A 16,129-nucleotide genomic window follows, 5' to 3' on the forward strand; every position below is an offset into this window, starting at 1 on the left:
AGTTCGTGTATCTTACACTTGAATAGACAAAAATGATAAAGAAATTATGGTTTATTCGTATAATATATTTTCAAACGTCAAATAACTCTTTATGACTTTCATTTTTTTGGGGCGAACTTTGTTATTCTACAATAAGGTATCAACCCCCCGCCCCTAAAAGAGAAAAAGAGGACCTAAGAAAAGAAAAAAAAAATGTCTGAATTGAATTACTTTGTTATATTTTCGTTAGGCACTCACTAGTCACATGCCAATCAAACACAATTTTCCCACAAATAAATTGCCCCATCAAAACACATTACGGCCAAAAACAACCCTGGGGATGTTTGTTTTCCTGTTCTCCTTGTCAACTGCTTTAATTTAATTTTTAAATGAGTTCTGATCTCCATATGAGACGCAATCTGAAAGGGTGGCACACAATAAAAAATTCAAAACTTTGCATTGTCACAACACTAGCTAGAGCATAAAACGTACATGCAGTTTTAAAGATCAAATATCAAACTTCACCTACCCCTGCAGAATCCGAAACTGGAATAAAAACGACAAATATATGACATCATCTCCTAGATACTACAAAGTACCAAACATCCACCAAGTCGAGACACAACATTTCAACTCTCCATGCCCCAGCAGCCGTCACCTAGTAGCGATCGTAACGCCTGGAGAAAGAAAAGAAACAGTCAATATCGAATCCCTATTACCTGCAACGGGTGCACTCAAATTAGAACTTTTCTCAAATGCATACTAAGAAGAAGACAATAGTGAGTGCATCACAAAAAACATACCTAGTATATTCCCACAGGTGGGGTCTAGGGAGGGTTGGGTGTACGCAGAACTTACCTCTACCATTGTGGGGTAGTGACTAGTGAATGCACCAAATACCTATATTTGCTAATCAAGGTGATAACTCTATTGACACTACAGTTGTTCACGTATACAATCAATTTGACATTGCAAGTGCCTCCAGTCAAAGGAAGTGGACTCAAAACTCATACGGTTCTATAACATAGGCTAGAGCATATTTGCTGAATCCGAAAGATCCAGATAACATACCCGTGGCATAACATATTCAACAAGTAACTCCATGTATTCCAAGGCTTTCCACTACAGATTCATTGCTATGCCATGGTAATTAGCTATTTTGTGATTTGCCCAAATGTTGAAGTGATGGATAATTGAAAGTCAGTGCTGCACAAGTTAGGTGCTTCACATTGCTTAAGCAAACACGTACACTCGCTACCTCTATCTTAAAGACCGTTTCTTCACAAAATAAACACATATATAATGCAATATGCTTAGCCCAAAAAAAAAGAAAGAAAGAAAGAAAGAAAGAACCTGTGGCGATCATAATCCCTTGACTGTTCTCTTGACCGTTCTCTTGACCGTGACCGTGATCTCCTGTGACTTCTCGAATCATAGTTCCGAGAGCGGTCTCTGTTTCTGTCACGCTCGCGATCGTAGCTGCAATCTTTACTCCTGCGATCATGATCTCTCCCTGCTTCACGGTTATCACCTCTATCCCTGCTTGATTCTCTATCAAGCCGTTCCCTGCTTTTCCTTTCTTTAGATCTGCATAATAATATTGAACACTTGAAATTATAGTAAAAGCAAAAGTAGATACAGTAAAGAATGCTGAATAAGCATTTCACAATACGAGATCCAACCTCCTATCTTCTTCTATAGCCTTCCGCTTCTTGTTTCTTTCTTCCTGGAAATTCATCATTAAGACAGCACAATTGAAGCATGTCACGAACTCCCACAGTTGCGCCAATGAGATTACAATGAACACATTTTCAAAGAACAAACTTGCGAAGTACAGAATGATAAGCCCTATTCTCCCCCCCTTTAATCGACAAGTCAATTTCAAGTGGAAGAAAAACTTAAATCAAACATCGACCTAACCCAAGTCTTACCCAGTAGCATCCTCATCAGTACAAATTTTATAAATGAATAGGGAACACACACATTAGTTCTTATGCTTCAGCAATGAAAAACAAAAAGATACCAATTCTTCAAACAGGAAAGAAAACAAACTTAATTCCCTAGCAAATAATTGTGAAGCATATTCACATGCTTTATATAGGAGAACATTAGAATAGCAAAAATTGAATAGCTAACAGATATTAGCAGCTATAAATTATCGGCACAAAACAAAGTTTCATCCTTATAACACAGGGCTGGACAATATAGGAGTTTCACTGTATTCTGTTCATAAAGGAAGATACAGAAAATGGGAGGACCTAAAATTACAGATAATATTTTCATGCATGCATTAAATAATTGATTCTACTCACCTTTGTTATGAGGATCTCCTTCATAAAACTACCAACTCTTTCCAGCTCTTAAAGAAAATCAAGCGGAAGTCTCTTATTCAACCATTCTACCCGGTCTTAAATTCTACACTAAAACGGTTCCTTCAAATATATTTGTAACTCTATGCACACCTTTCATATGTCATTATGAACCTCAAATTAAATCTGAGGTGATATGAGGAAACTTATTTCCATATGAACCCTGACAAGATCAGTAAAAGACAAGATACACTCTTCTCTGAGAATAGAAAAACTCCAAATAGCAATAGGGCATACATTTAGTGATTTAGAAAGCGTCTACATAAGAAACTGAAACATTAACCCCGGAAAGAATTAAAAAAAATTCAAATTACCAATTTAGGCACTAAAAATAAAATGAGTTCAAAATTCTAAGCAGACGAACAGCTCTGCAGAAGCCAGTAAATCAGGGATCATCTTATGCAACCAGATAAATGATGAAACAAGCACATATATCAATAAATATCACATAGCAAAGTGCCTGTCATACTTCCAAAAACAGAACCTGCGCTGCAACATTATAAGGAATCTGCAAGTAGATATCTTATCTTTACCTGAAGTTCAGCTAATTTCTCACGGATTTGCATATATCCCAAATGAAGCTTTCCTCCAAAATGATCAGCTAAACGACGATCACTGGAAGGAAAAGAAAAGTAAGAATAACCAGATTTTACAAGTACTCTATCCAATAGCTCTAAGAAATAAAATTGTGTAGATAATAGCAAATGAAGTTGCCCCCATAACTTTCTGGCTAAACATAACATGATTGAAAAATTAACACAGAAAAGACGCACATTATTTAGCGGCAAAAGTTTATCCTCGAAAAACTGGGCCCAAAAAGCCTGCTGGTGACAAGGAGTACAATGGCCATGTCAAAAACTGAAGCTCACAATACTTCAAAGTAGCTTTTTGTTTTCCCTAAAACAGCTACTTGGCAAATATTCCAAAAGATGAAACGGAAAGGGAACATTTACCTGTCATAAACACTTAAGAAAGCTCCACAAATATCGCAGACGCGGAGCTTCTGATCAGTCTGCAAAAGTTATAATTTACATGTCAGGGATAGTAAATTCATATCAAGACCACATCCTGAGATTCATCAGAGCAGGAATATATGTAAGAACAGCAACAGACAGCACTCTTTGCAAATTCTGTCTGCTCACTCATATACATGTGCCCACTTGAGGCAGTAATTTTGGTACTTCAAAGTGCAGCTAAAACACACTCCAGTTTTTTATTTAACTTAGGTTCTTAAGATATTCTTGAGAGTTCGTCTGTTTTAACAAAATGCTAGCAAGCTGTTTCATTAGCATCAGGAAGTATGAAGATAGAAGAGAGCGTTTTAACAAAATGCTAGCAGCCGTTTCATTAGCTATGAAGATAGAAGAGAGCTTCTTCTTCTTCTTCAATGCTAGCAAGCCGTTTCATTAGCATCAGGAAGTATGAAGATAGAAGAGAGCTGCTTCTTTTTTCTTTTCTTTTTTTTTTTTTTTTTTTTTTTGTGATAAGGAAAGATAGAAGAGAGCTTCTTATTGACTTGTTAACAGCTAGAAAAGGCTCCTTATGCAGGCTTAGGCTACGAACAATATGGTAGGTAATCATTCTCCAGGCTTTGGAAAATAAATTGTTGCCATCAAAACCTCAGTATAGTACTACACAATCGAAAAAAGAGGTGTTAGAATTCTTTCTTCCAGAGGTCGCTACTAAATTGGCAAAAGAATGACAGAAAACCAAGATTTATAGAAAGATGTTGGTAACTATAAAGAAGATGGTGTCAAGTGTCAGGCAACATACAGGAAGAACCTATTACCCACTACCCAACCATGCGTTCAAAAAATTATCACATTTTGGCCCTTCTTTTTTTTTCAAGGGATCATCTGAATAAATTTTAAAATAAGATTATCACTCACTTAGATTAAAATAAGGAGAAATGACAACAAAAAATAATGGTTATCAGAGCTAGAAAAATGACTTACAATCCGCACATCAACTGCAGTGTACTTTGAAGAATCCTGAGCAGGTTCTTGCCTCACAGGCAGCTGAATGAAGTAGATGGGCATATCAAGTAGAGAAGTGTTAAATGCAGTCGAACTGGAAGGGGAAGTGTTTTAAGCCCAAAAACAACAACAATAGAGAAAGATAACATGGGCAAATTGAACACTAAAAAGGTATGATCAAGAACAATTGAAGTACAGACAGAACTGTTTGGCAACCTTCTTAAGAGCTTCCGCCTCTTCCAATGCTTTCTGAGCTTCATCAACCATCCCTTGTTCACCTAGATACCAGAGTAGATGGAAAATTGTAAGATAAGAAAGAAAAATTTGAGCAAAACCAAACCATGCTATACAGCCCGCCTTTTTTTAATAAATTAGGTAACTTCAAAAAAAATTAAGTGCACCAAGATGGTACGAAAAAACTGTAAAAGGTGCAGAATTCATCATTGAGCTCCCAAAAATTTGGGTATATTTTCTTTGCCTAGATAGAGCAGATATATAAAGTAATCCTGGTGTAATACATTTTGAGGCTCAAAACCCAAAAATGCTTTCCGTCTTTGCTTAAATCAGTTCTATGACAACTTCTATTAATGCATTCCTTTACTAATCAGAGAATATGTGCAATTGATTTTCTCTTTGCCTCCCATTACATGCATTTTCATCAGAAAATTGAGCTCAGAGTAACAAATCATACATAGAGATTTGACAATGATCCCTCAATAAGGAAGCCAAATAAATTGGAATGGACATAGATTTATTTCAAACTTTTGCAGCAGAATATGGTTTCTCTTATATCAAGGTACAATTGTCCAGCAATGATGTTAGAACAAATCTTTTCATATTTGCAGGTAAAAGCACAAGCATCATCTCCCACTTCAGTCATATAATCACCCTGCCATTTCCCATGTATTTACCCATGACAATCTCAAGGTTGTATTAAAACCCAAACTTAACTCATTATTTTTTCCTGCTGTTACTTTCCTTTTCGACTGCCCATACGTACGTGCATGGACATAAACCAAAATAATGAGAATACTATATCCAGAAAGAGTCAACATAATAGATTAATAGAGCATATCAAAAGTGAATTATAATACTTGCAGAAGAAAAAGTGGAAGAGTTGTAAAACAACGCCAATTTAGAGCTATATAGAAATTTAGATTTCAACATACCCAGATCTTCTGCTTTCTTCAGTTTCTCATTTATCATTTCCTGTATACGAGGATCTGGAGTAGATGCAGGCAAGGGTGCTAACTGTGGAGCATTCTGAAGTGGCTGCGGCAAAGATGCTCGATCTTTGTTGAATGCATCCAAAAGGAGCATCGACTGCCATTGGATAAAAGAAGACAGCTATGAGTTCTGACCAGAAACACTACAACCATGTGAACGATTAAGTACAGCAATGTCATTAATTTTCGCCTATGTTGACTAATTGGCAAAGTCATTCAATGTCTCTAAATTCCCCTGATACCTGTTTGTCGGCTCTCTTAGTTCGGAGCTCTTCAACCTCTTCCAAAGCTCGAATTTTCATATCTGTCTTGCCTTCAAGATCTGCAAAGAAGTTAGATTGTTCAAGAACTTGGCCAAATCAAAAGGAAGCTTTCAGCTTTTTTCATCAGATAGAAAATTCCATGAAATAGTAGCACTTCACACATTTTGTTCCTCCAAAACCTCAGTTTGATCAAATTTACCATGACTCATATGTTGAGTTCGTATCACACCAACCTAAGAATGAAACTAAAACCCATTACAGCTTTAAAATCCAGACGAAGTGACTATGAATCTTATCACCAGCAATCATCAAGTCTAATTTACCCCTTAAACTCTGTATGCTAAAGCAGTATATAGATTAGCAAGCCAACTCATCATTTTTGTGTAAATGCAAAGAAAAGTAAAATATGAGCAACCTTATAATGCCAAATAACAAATCAAGACTACATAGTCATGCTTGCGCGACTTGTTGAAGGTACTTTCACCCAGCATTCAGGTATAATCAGCAAAATCTAAAAGTAACTTACCGTGTACATCAGCTTCTTTCAACTTCTCTTTAATTTGCTTTGACAACTCATCAATCTCCGGCGTCTACAATTTAGGGAGTTGAAAACACTTGTAACAAGGATAGCATACAAAGGAAGGGCAAAGAGGAAGTGCCAGTGACCAGCAAAAGAAAATAATGAGCTTGGAGACCAACACTTAACAATTACCAGGGTAACTTCAGATACTGATATGGCAATAGCAGCTTTGGCATCCTCCTCATCAAGCCTTTTAAGGGCTCTAGTTATTTTCCTGTCACACTCAACAATCAGCCTATCTATTAAATCCTCCAAGTCCCGGTCATAGTTATCCTGACCTTTTGCTTTTGCTTCTTCATATCTTAGACAAGTTAAGGTAGGACAAGAGGTACTGGAGTTTTACTGATTGAAGAAGCAATATTGATCAAAGAATACAACATCTCTTGTGCATTTATTTATTTATTTTGATAAGGATGTCTTTATCCATTTCTCTCTCTTTTTTTGTGGTTTAGATAGGATTGCAGGGGTTTGTGACAGGGAAGGAAGGCAATGATCTTCAGATGAAATCCTTGTTAAAAACTTCCATCATACACTTGACAGACATCAAGTTGATCACCACTTCCAGCTACTAGGTAGCCTGTCAGTCCCAATTAACTTTTTTATGACCGAGAAATCCGTCCAAGTCCCCGGTAATATTGTAAGCTGTAACAGCTTCTATCATCATTAGACCTTTTTTTTTTTTTTTTTGACAATATCATCATTAGACCTTTAAAAAAGATAGTTATCCATTGAACTGTAAAAGGATCATCAGCAGGCTCTGACAACAACCATCCTATCCGGTATATTATCAAGACGAGAAAAACTTCTACTTTTACTTAATATCCCAGAGCCTTGCCGTGCTACTAATTCTCCAAGTTATTATGGGCACAAAACATGAGTACAGAACACTGAAAATCAAAATATACACATCAAAGAAGGATACTCTTTTCTTAGCTGCAACGAATGCACCTTAGGGCATGGCCCCATGTCCATTTTCTGCACAAGAAGAAAGAAATTAAAACAAAAAATCAGTGCACAAAATATATAACCAAACAAGGAAAATGAAGAGGAAGGCGATTTGGGACAAAAATCAACCACTCCGGCCCCCCCCCCCCCCCCAAAAAAAGGATTTCCAATAGTGTATCCTTTAAATTCAACAATATGGATAGCATGTGATTTGACTCTCTAATGCTGACCGGTTTCGCCTTATCAAAAAGTATCGACTAATTTCACTTGACAAACATTGTTGCCATTAATAAAGCTTGATATTAGATGAGAAATATTATCATTTTTTATCCTACAAGTATTGAGCAATACTGATTATTAACTTGTATTTTCACTGGTTCGCATCTTCATACTTGTAAGTATTTTCCAAAGTAGGAATCAAGAACAGGATTAGCTTATGAGAGTATGGGTGATGACGAGAAAGAAAGTCTACGAGGTACTTTTCCAATCCCACGAATTTATGGAGCTCCAATCAGGCAAAACATCACATTGACAGAGTCAGGTGCCCTGCACTGATGCGAACACTGAATGATAACTTTCTCAATGAAGTCATCTACCACAGGCTCTTAAAGGGGTCACAGAGTTCAGACATCTTTCCATATGGAACCCAAGAGCAGTGTTATCAAAAGCGAAAAGCGCAAAAAAGCTCCAAGGTCAGCAGGGGCTTTAAGCGCAAAGCGCAAATAATGTGTGGGCTTTAATGAAAAAAGGCGCAATGGTGCAAAAATAAAAAACATATATATGTTTAGCCCAAGACTAGTAATAATAAACATGAATAACAAATATATGGACAAACAAATTGTCAAAACATAACAATAAAGTGAAATATCAATTATCTAGTGTCATCTCTTCAAGAGAGGCTCATTGGCAAGGAAAAGTATGTCTTAGAGCCTTGATGATGACACTGAAGCGCACATAAAGCGAGGCGAAGCACTCAACATGTTTTGAGCCTCGCTTCAGGGCTTAAGCGCGCCTTTGACAACACTGCCCAAGAGCTCCAAGGAAGGGTTACTCTTCACGTGGTTGACTGCTAAAAGGTCAATTCTAACGGGGAAAAGGAAGAAGAAATAAACACAGCAGTCGGTGCCAAATGGGCAAACTATAGGGATTGAATCACCTGGGCTTCCTACCAATTTTATTTCAAAATATATCCAAAATCTAAGGTCCTTAAACAGCAGAGAGCTCCCAATGCCCATGTTTGAATAAAGTTTTTTCAACCAAAGTGTCTTAGAGCCTGTTTGGATTGGCTTATTTTAGGTGCTTTTAAGCACTTTTGTAGTGTAAAACTAAAAAAGTGCTTTTAAGCACTTATTTTTCAGTCAAATTGACAAAAGTAAGCCAAAAGCCATAAGCTAGAATTTCTAACTTATGACTTTTGCTTATAAGTCAAAAGCCATAAGCCCATCCAAATGGGCTCTTATTATGATTTCCCCCACTTTGTGAGATTGCACTGGGTATGTTATTGCTGCTGTCGTCGTCTTATTATGATTTCATTTCAGCGATTATAAAACAAAACAGCTGTTTCAATTCCAAAGCACCAAAAATGCATAGTCTACTCATGCAAACATAGATCAAGGAGTAAACTAGACTAGTTCTCCTTTGGTGTCCTCTAAGTCACACCATTTCTAGGCACACAAGCAGCTGCACAAATGCAAGGGGAAAGCTGCACATAGTATGCATTCACTCTACCACTACCCTGCAGTAGTCCTATAACACTTCATTGTATAAGGTAAGATCTCTATAGAGCAACAATGTTTCAATCTATTGCTTCAAACACCTTTTGACGCCAAAATGATTTTTTTTTTTTTTGCACTATCAAAAATTGAAAATAAATAACCTAGGGATTCAAATACAACCACACATATGAGGACACATGTAGACATAGAGATAGAGAGAGCGGTCCCTTGCATTATACATTCACTCTTGTCTATCCCGCAGTAGCCGGACAACACGTCATTGCACAAAATAAGATCTCTATAGAGCAACAACGTTTCAATCTATGACTTCAAATACTTCTCAATGCCGAAATGAGTATTTTTAATTGTCAAAAAACGAAAAACAAACAGCCTAGGGTTTCAAATACAAACACACACATATGAGGAAACAGGTAGACATATAGATAGAGAGAGCGGTCAATACTATACATTCACTCTCCCTTACTTTGCAGTAGTCCTATAACACTTAATTGCACAAAGTAAGATCTCTATACAGCAACAATGTTTCAATTTACAACTTCAACTATTGTTCGACACCGAAATGAATTTTTTTAATTATAATAAAAAAATAACCTAGGGATTCAAATACAAAAACACACACACACACATACGACGAACAAGTAGCTTATAGATAACACTTCATTGCACAAAGTAAGATCTCTATACAGCAACAATGTTTCAATTTACAACTTCAACTATTGTTCGACATCGAAATGAAATTTTTTAATTATAATAAACAAATAACCTAGGAATTCAAATACAAACGAACAGGTAGCTTATAGATAACACTTCATTGCGCAAAGTAAGATCTTTATAAAGCAATAATGTTTCAATTACAACTTCAACTATTTTTCACACCGAAATGAAATTTTTTAATTATAATAAACAAATAACCTAGGGGTTCAAATACACACACACACACACACACATTCACATAGAGATATGCAGCAACAATGTTTCAATGTACAATTTCAACTATTTTTCGACACCGAAATGAATTTTTAATTATCAAAAAACAAAAATAAGTAGTAAATAACTAACCTAGGGATTCAAATACAAAAACACACACAACAACGTTTCAATCTACGACTTCAACTATTTTTTGACGCCTGAATGAGTTTTTTTAATTATCAAAAAATAAACGAAAATAAATAACCTAGGGATTCAAATACAAACACACACACAACCACGTTTCAATCTACGACTTCAACTATTTTTCGACGCCTAAATGAACTTTTTTAATTATCAAAAACACATAAAATAAACAAATAAATAACCTAGAGATTCAAATACAAATACAAAAACACACACAACAACGTTTCAATCTACAACTTCAACTATTTTTCGACGCCTAAATGAACTTTTTTAATTATCAAAAAAAATAGTGATTAAATACAAACACACACACAAAACAACGTTTCAATATACGATTTCAACTGTTTTTCAACACCGAAATGAAATTTACTAATTATCAAACAAAAATAAATAAATAAATAACCTAGGGATTCAAATACAAAAACACACACAACAACGTTTCAATCTACGACTTCAACTATTTTTCCACGCCTAAATGAACTTTTTAATTATCATTAAAAAAAAAAAACGAAAATAAATAAATAACCTAGAGATTCAAATACAAATACACACACACACATATATATGAGAGCTAACGGTGTTAAGAGTAACGTACAGTGAGCTGGAAGAGTTCATGAGGGCATAAACCGGCGAGAAATAAACGGCAAACTTCACGGTCGAAGTACTTGCGATCGACTTCCGTTACATCGCCGTTACGGTTAGCTCCCATTAACACATCTAATTGCTTCCTTATGGCGTCCATTTATAGATGAACGCTTTGAAATTCGCTTCAATTTAAGCTTTGATTTGCTTTCCTCTCTCTATCTATCGATGGAATGGAAGGGTTTTTTTTGTTGTTGAAGCTTTTTTTTTTTTCAGTTCTCACACTGCGTTTTTTATAGGGTTTGGCAATTTGGTCCTTTTCCATTTTATTACTTTCTTGTGTATACTCCGTCTCAGGGTATTTAGCTTTACATGGAGTTTAAGAAATAAAAATATTGACTTTGGTTTAAAGTAGACTAAGAGATAATGGACAAAAACTAACCTCGAGTATCAATTTTTTTTTGAGTTTCATATATGAACTATCAGAGTTTTCTACCTAAACTATATATCATGAATTAGTTTATAAAATACACCTCAATTATCAATTGCGAGAATTTCTTATCTAAACTATTACCAACTAGTTCTCACACTGTGATTTTATAGGGTTTGGCAATTTGGTCCTTTTTCATTTTAATTCCGTATTTATACTCCCTCCGTCTGAAGGTATTTGGCTTTACACAGAGTTTAAGGAATAAAAAAAAATCACTTTTGAATATTGTGGTTTAAAATAAACTAAGAGATAATGGACAAAAATACATTTCGAATATTAATTTTTTTTTTGAGTTTCTTATCTGAACTATCAGGTGTGAGAGTTTCGTACCAAAACTATATATCAACAATTAGTTTGCAAATCACACCTCAACTATTAATTATGAGAATTTCTTACCTAAACTATTAACAATTAATTCTCACACTGCGTTTTTTGTAGGGTTTGGCGATTTGGTCCTTTCCCATTTTACTTTCTTAGATATACAATAGGTATAAAAAAAAATCACTTTATTTGAAATTTTGAAGTTGGTTTTTTTTTTTTGGGGGGGGTTTTCACTTGGTGTCTAGGCTCTACATTGGAGCCAAACTAGGGTGAAATCTCTCTATAATGACAGCGTTTGTCCGAAAATTTAATGGTTGCTATAGTGAGGTGTTGTTATATATGTATACTAACATTTGATATTTAGATCTCATTTAGCTGTCATAAATAAAAGTATGCAAACAAATATTTTGCTATACTTTTTATGTTATGAACGAAAATAATATACTTGTTAATTTTAAAATCTCAATTTATTTTCATATCTAATTAGCTAAAAGTTGAAAAGACTAATAAATTATTAATAAATTCATAACTAGTGTACTATACCGATAAAGAAGTAAAATCTAAGGAACATATGCATTTAAAATTAGTTGAGAATTTAAATATTTCAAGTTTGATGTAAGAATTCGATAATTGTAGGTTGTTTCGTAAATTTCAGTCTCTTAGTGATAATATAACGCTTGAATTGGCGAAATTTTTTGTCTAAACTTTCAACAAAAGGGAATTAATATACAACTTTCCCTTAAAGGCTATCTAAGAGCTTAACACGTGACTCTTCTATCTCACTATGTGTATGACATTAACGAAGAGTATCATAAATATTTTATATTTACTTTTACCCATAATATATTTCTTAAAAAATGTTCTTATATAATATTTGAGTATGGCTACTATAGAGAGGTAATTTTATAAAGAGTGTACCACTAGAATGAATGTCACTGTTGTTATAGGTAGAATGTTGTTATAGCGAAGTAAAATATAACATGAAAAATCGATTCCGGAGAAAATCAAACAGTTATAAGGAAATGTTGTTATAACGAATGACAATTATAGAGAGGTTTGACTGTATATATGGATTCGCGCCGCATAGGGTCAGTCTATTTACGGGAAGCACTCCATACCGGAGCGATTTTTCCATACTCAAACTCGAAACCTCTGGTTTAGGAAGGAGTAGCCCCACATCGTTTGGTTAGTTGTTTGGATGTACCAAAAGTGGAAAAAAGTGAAAACAGGGCTTTAGATGTTTTCCAAAATTCAAATACAACTTGTGAAGTTGTAATTGGAATTTTCATGGCCAAACGTTAATTTTCAAATAAAGTGGAAAAAAAATCAGAAAAAGCAAAAAATTCTCATGGCCCAGGTCCATATTGTTGTAAAATCAACCTAAAAGAGCTAGTAAAATAGATCAAAAGATGAAAGCAAGAACAATAAAGAGATAAAGAGAGACAAGAGAAGAGAGCTTTATTATTCATCCAAGTATGTTCAAGTGTAAGTACATCACCTATTATATCCCTATATATACTACTACATGGAGGATAGTCAAAAGGTGGCAATAAACAAGATAATAACTATGAAGGTTATGGGGGAAGATCATGGAGGTGTGGGAATTAATATTTACACAATGAAGATAGGAGGTGGGAGATTTAATAACTACATCATGAAAAAAGTAGTGGGAGTAACTTCTTAGGAGTTATGGACATCCACCATAATATACATAATATTTCATAACACTTCCCCTTGGATGTCCATAGATAATAGATAATGTGCCTCGTTAAACCTTACTAGGAAAAACCCAGTGGGAAAAATCATAGTGAAGGAAAAGAGTACGCATATCTTCTAATACGCATTGCTTGCTGCCTCGTTAAAAACCTTGCAAGAAAACCCCAGTGAAACAAAACCTCGGCTAAGAAAAAAGAGTACAACGCGTATTATACTCCCCCTGATTAAAATATCTCTTCATTTTGGGAGACGACGCACCCAAATCTTGTATACCAGCTTCTTAAATGTCGAGGTTGGTAAGGCTTTAGTGAATATATTCGTCAAATTATCAATCGAGCGTATCTGTTGAGCATTTATTTCACCTTTTTGGGGAAGATGGTGTCTGGAAAAGAACTTTAACGAAATGTGTTGTATTATGTCTCCTTTGCAATATCCCATTGCATCCACCACATGAGAATACATACATTTCCATACAATAATGTCAGGACTTTTGCGAAAAAATCTTTATGCCACAAGGCACAAGCCGTACTTTATATTTATGGGTTTTATTTCTCATTTTACTTTTCGCACAAGAACCCATTTGTACCCCACTGACATCATACCTTAAGGTCCTTGTACTATAGGTCCAAAATATCACTATTCCAAGTGAAACAAAATATACTTTAACTGCGTACTTTATTTGGCCAATCATTATATTTGTCCACATTCTTTGACATATTTGAATTCAAGATCCTCACCACCATTATAATGTTGAGCGCTACATTATTTCAAAGATACCGTCGACAATAATTTGATATCGGTTCCAATACGACATATCTTATCGAGATCTCTTTATTTTTCATCATTTTCAGGTACCTGAACCTAACCAAAGGTTGTATGAAATATTATGTCATAGTGTTATGTTAAACCACTTGCCTCATTAGTATGACCATCTTGATCATTTGCTCCTCTCGTTTTTCAAGGAGTTTTATCTTTGGAACCAATCGGTCTATAGTCATAGACTTTGTCCTTTAAGGACTTTAATTCTAATTGGAATTGGAGCATTTGCAACCGGAATAAAGTATTCACTTTTGGGTCAGTAAATGAGTCTGACAGTTAACTTGAATTATCCCTTCAACGAAGATCATACTAGTGATAATTCATTACATATACCTTATTTTCCAGCCACTTATCATCTCTCCCCCTAATGTTAGGAAATCTAAGATTTACCTCCCAACATTATTTGAGGACCCATCTTTATGCGTTGTGGTGGAGCAATTAAATCGTATACCGCACATTCAATTTTTTAGATGGGAATTATTTGGTTCCTGACCCTGAACCAATTATGATGGGGGAACTTTTTATAACTCGTTGACCTGATGCGTACAAATGCTGCTACATATTACATAACACATCTCATACCAAATTTCTATTTGGGAGATTTGTTCTCATAGCTAATTGTTTAGCTATAATTGGAGGCATACAATTTCTGCTAAATCAATTTGGATATAAACCAGCATTATCAACATAATTTCGTAGTTTGGAATTGTGCTCTTAATTTATAAATTGAGCAAACAACCTTGCAAAAATCAAATTGCAAGTTGATACCAAATGAACATGTGACCATAACAGAGATGCCTCTATTAAAATCAAACAATAGTAAACGGTCAACATGACAGATGATGCATATATATATATATATATATATATATATATATATATATATATATATATATATATATAAGCGCCTCCAAGGCCTATAAATAGAAGCTTCTTGAAGTCTCTATTTTCAAAGAGAGACGTAGAAGTCAAAAAGAAATACTTTCAGTATATATATATATATTCACCTTTTATACGTTCCAAAATTAGGAGATCAATCCCAACCTTAGCTAGTAAAAGAATCAATTTGTCTTCATGAGAACAGTAACACAAGAGAATTCTTAAAGAATCTTTATTTTCTTCAATATATAAACCACATGAATTCTCAATTATTTTGTATCACATTTGAACCGAGATGGCCAACTGGTCATGCCAACTGATAAAATCACTAACCTTTTTAATTCATGTAGCATGTGATTCCATCGTCATGCTTATATTTGTGTAGCTCAAACAGGAGGAAAAGACGGATAACCTTTCGCATAAATATTTATAATCCTCTTCGATTGTAGTAATATGAAGATATTAAATCTTCCCATAATTTTTGGTCTCAATATAATTCATCTTTGGCCAATACCTTTGAAACTTTAAAAGTTTCTTTGGAGACTTACTACAACGCCAATATTATGAACAATTTCATTCCTCCGGTAGTAACAAATTAGTTTTTCCAGAGCTCCCAATTAATTAGGTACTACCACATATTTCATAATACCATCCAAATGGTGAACATTTTCTTTTAGGGAGTAATTGTCATTATGGTCAAATCCTTTACAGGCAAGATTTATTTCTTGCTATTACCCTTCGACAATTCATGATAAGGCATACCACAATATTCATGACGTATTAAAAATATCTGATCAATGACCGTTTATGCCAATATATATAAAAATTCTTTATTTTTCTCGAACCTCCTTTAGAGACGAGTTGCGGTATTCACCCAATCATATATGAGCACGTCCTTATCCATAATGTATTCACATTTCACTTTCAAAATGGGCGAGCATGCTAATCAAAAGTCACAATATTTTGTTCAAGGAATGGACTATAGTCATATATATGCGCTTCATAAATTTTCATTATAATCCTTGAAGATCAGGTTTGTGTGTGTCAAGCTTTCTTACCCTCTTCTGTTTGCATGATTATTCTTGTTTCATTTTTACAACTCTTTATGATGTTTTCTCTTGCAATGGTGTTAACA

The 16,129-nt window shown here is 34.7% G+C and overlaps 1 protein-coding gene across 5 annotated transcripts; it reads right to left on the minus strand.

Moving 5' to 3' along the window:
* Positions 1 to 407: 407 nt before the first annotated feature.
* On the minus strand, positions 408 to 11,048 carry LOC132067993 (U1 snRNP-associated protein usp106). 5 transcript variants are annotated; one of them, XM_059461442.1, is made up of 13 exons: positions 10,783 to 11,047; positions 7,316 to 7,368; positions 6,526 to 6,694; positions 6,340 to 6,403; positions 5,793 to 5,872; positions 5,494 to 5,647; positions 4,541 to 4,602; positions 4,304 to 4,366; positions 3,302 to 3,360; positions 2,882 to 2,963; positions 1,662 to 1,705; positions 1,333 to 1,566; positions 408 to 656 (listed from the first exon to the last, which is right to left on the minus strand). In XM_059461442.1, exons 1-13 carry the CDS (start codon positions 10,927 to 10,929, stop codon positions 638 to 640), a joined length of 1,230 nt encoding a protein of 409 aa, XP_059317425.1. In that variant the 5' UTR covers positions 10,930 to 11,047; the 3' UTR covers positions 408 to 637. The 5 variants fall into 5 exon arrangements, 3 of the variants coding, with proteins under 3 accessions (XP_059317425.1, XP_059317427.1, XP_059317426.1); XR_009417302.1 differs by lacking the exons at positions 408 to 656; positions 1,333 to 1,566 and adding an exon at positions 3,122 to 3,169 and having other exon boundaries at positions 1,665 to 1,705; positions 10,783 to 11,048; XR_009417301.1 differs by lacking the exons at positions 408 to 656; positions 1,333 to 1,566 and adding an exon at positions 3,122 to 3,172 and having other exon boundaries at positions 1,665 to 1,705; positions 10,783 to 11,048.
* Positions 11,049 to 16,129: the final 5,081 nt, after the last annotated feature.

Source organism: Lycium ferocissimum, chromosome 8 (genome assembly GCF_029784015.1).
Source record: "Lycium ferocissimum isolate CSIRO_LF1 chromosome 8, AGI_CSIRO_Lferr_CH_V1, whole genome shotgun sequence".
Taxonomy (NCBI): domain Eukaryota; kingdom Viridiplantae; phylum Streptophyta; class Magnoliopsida; order Solanales; family Solanaceae; genus Lycium; species Lycium ferocissimum.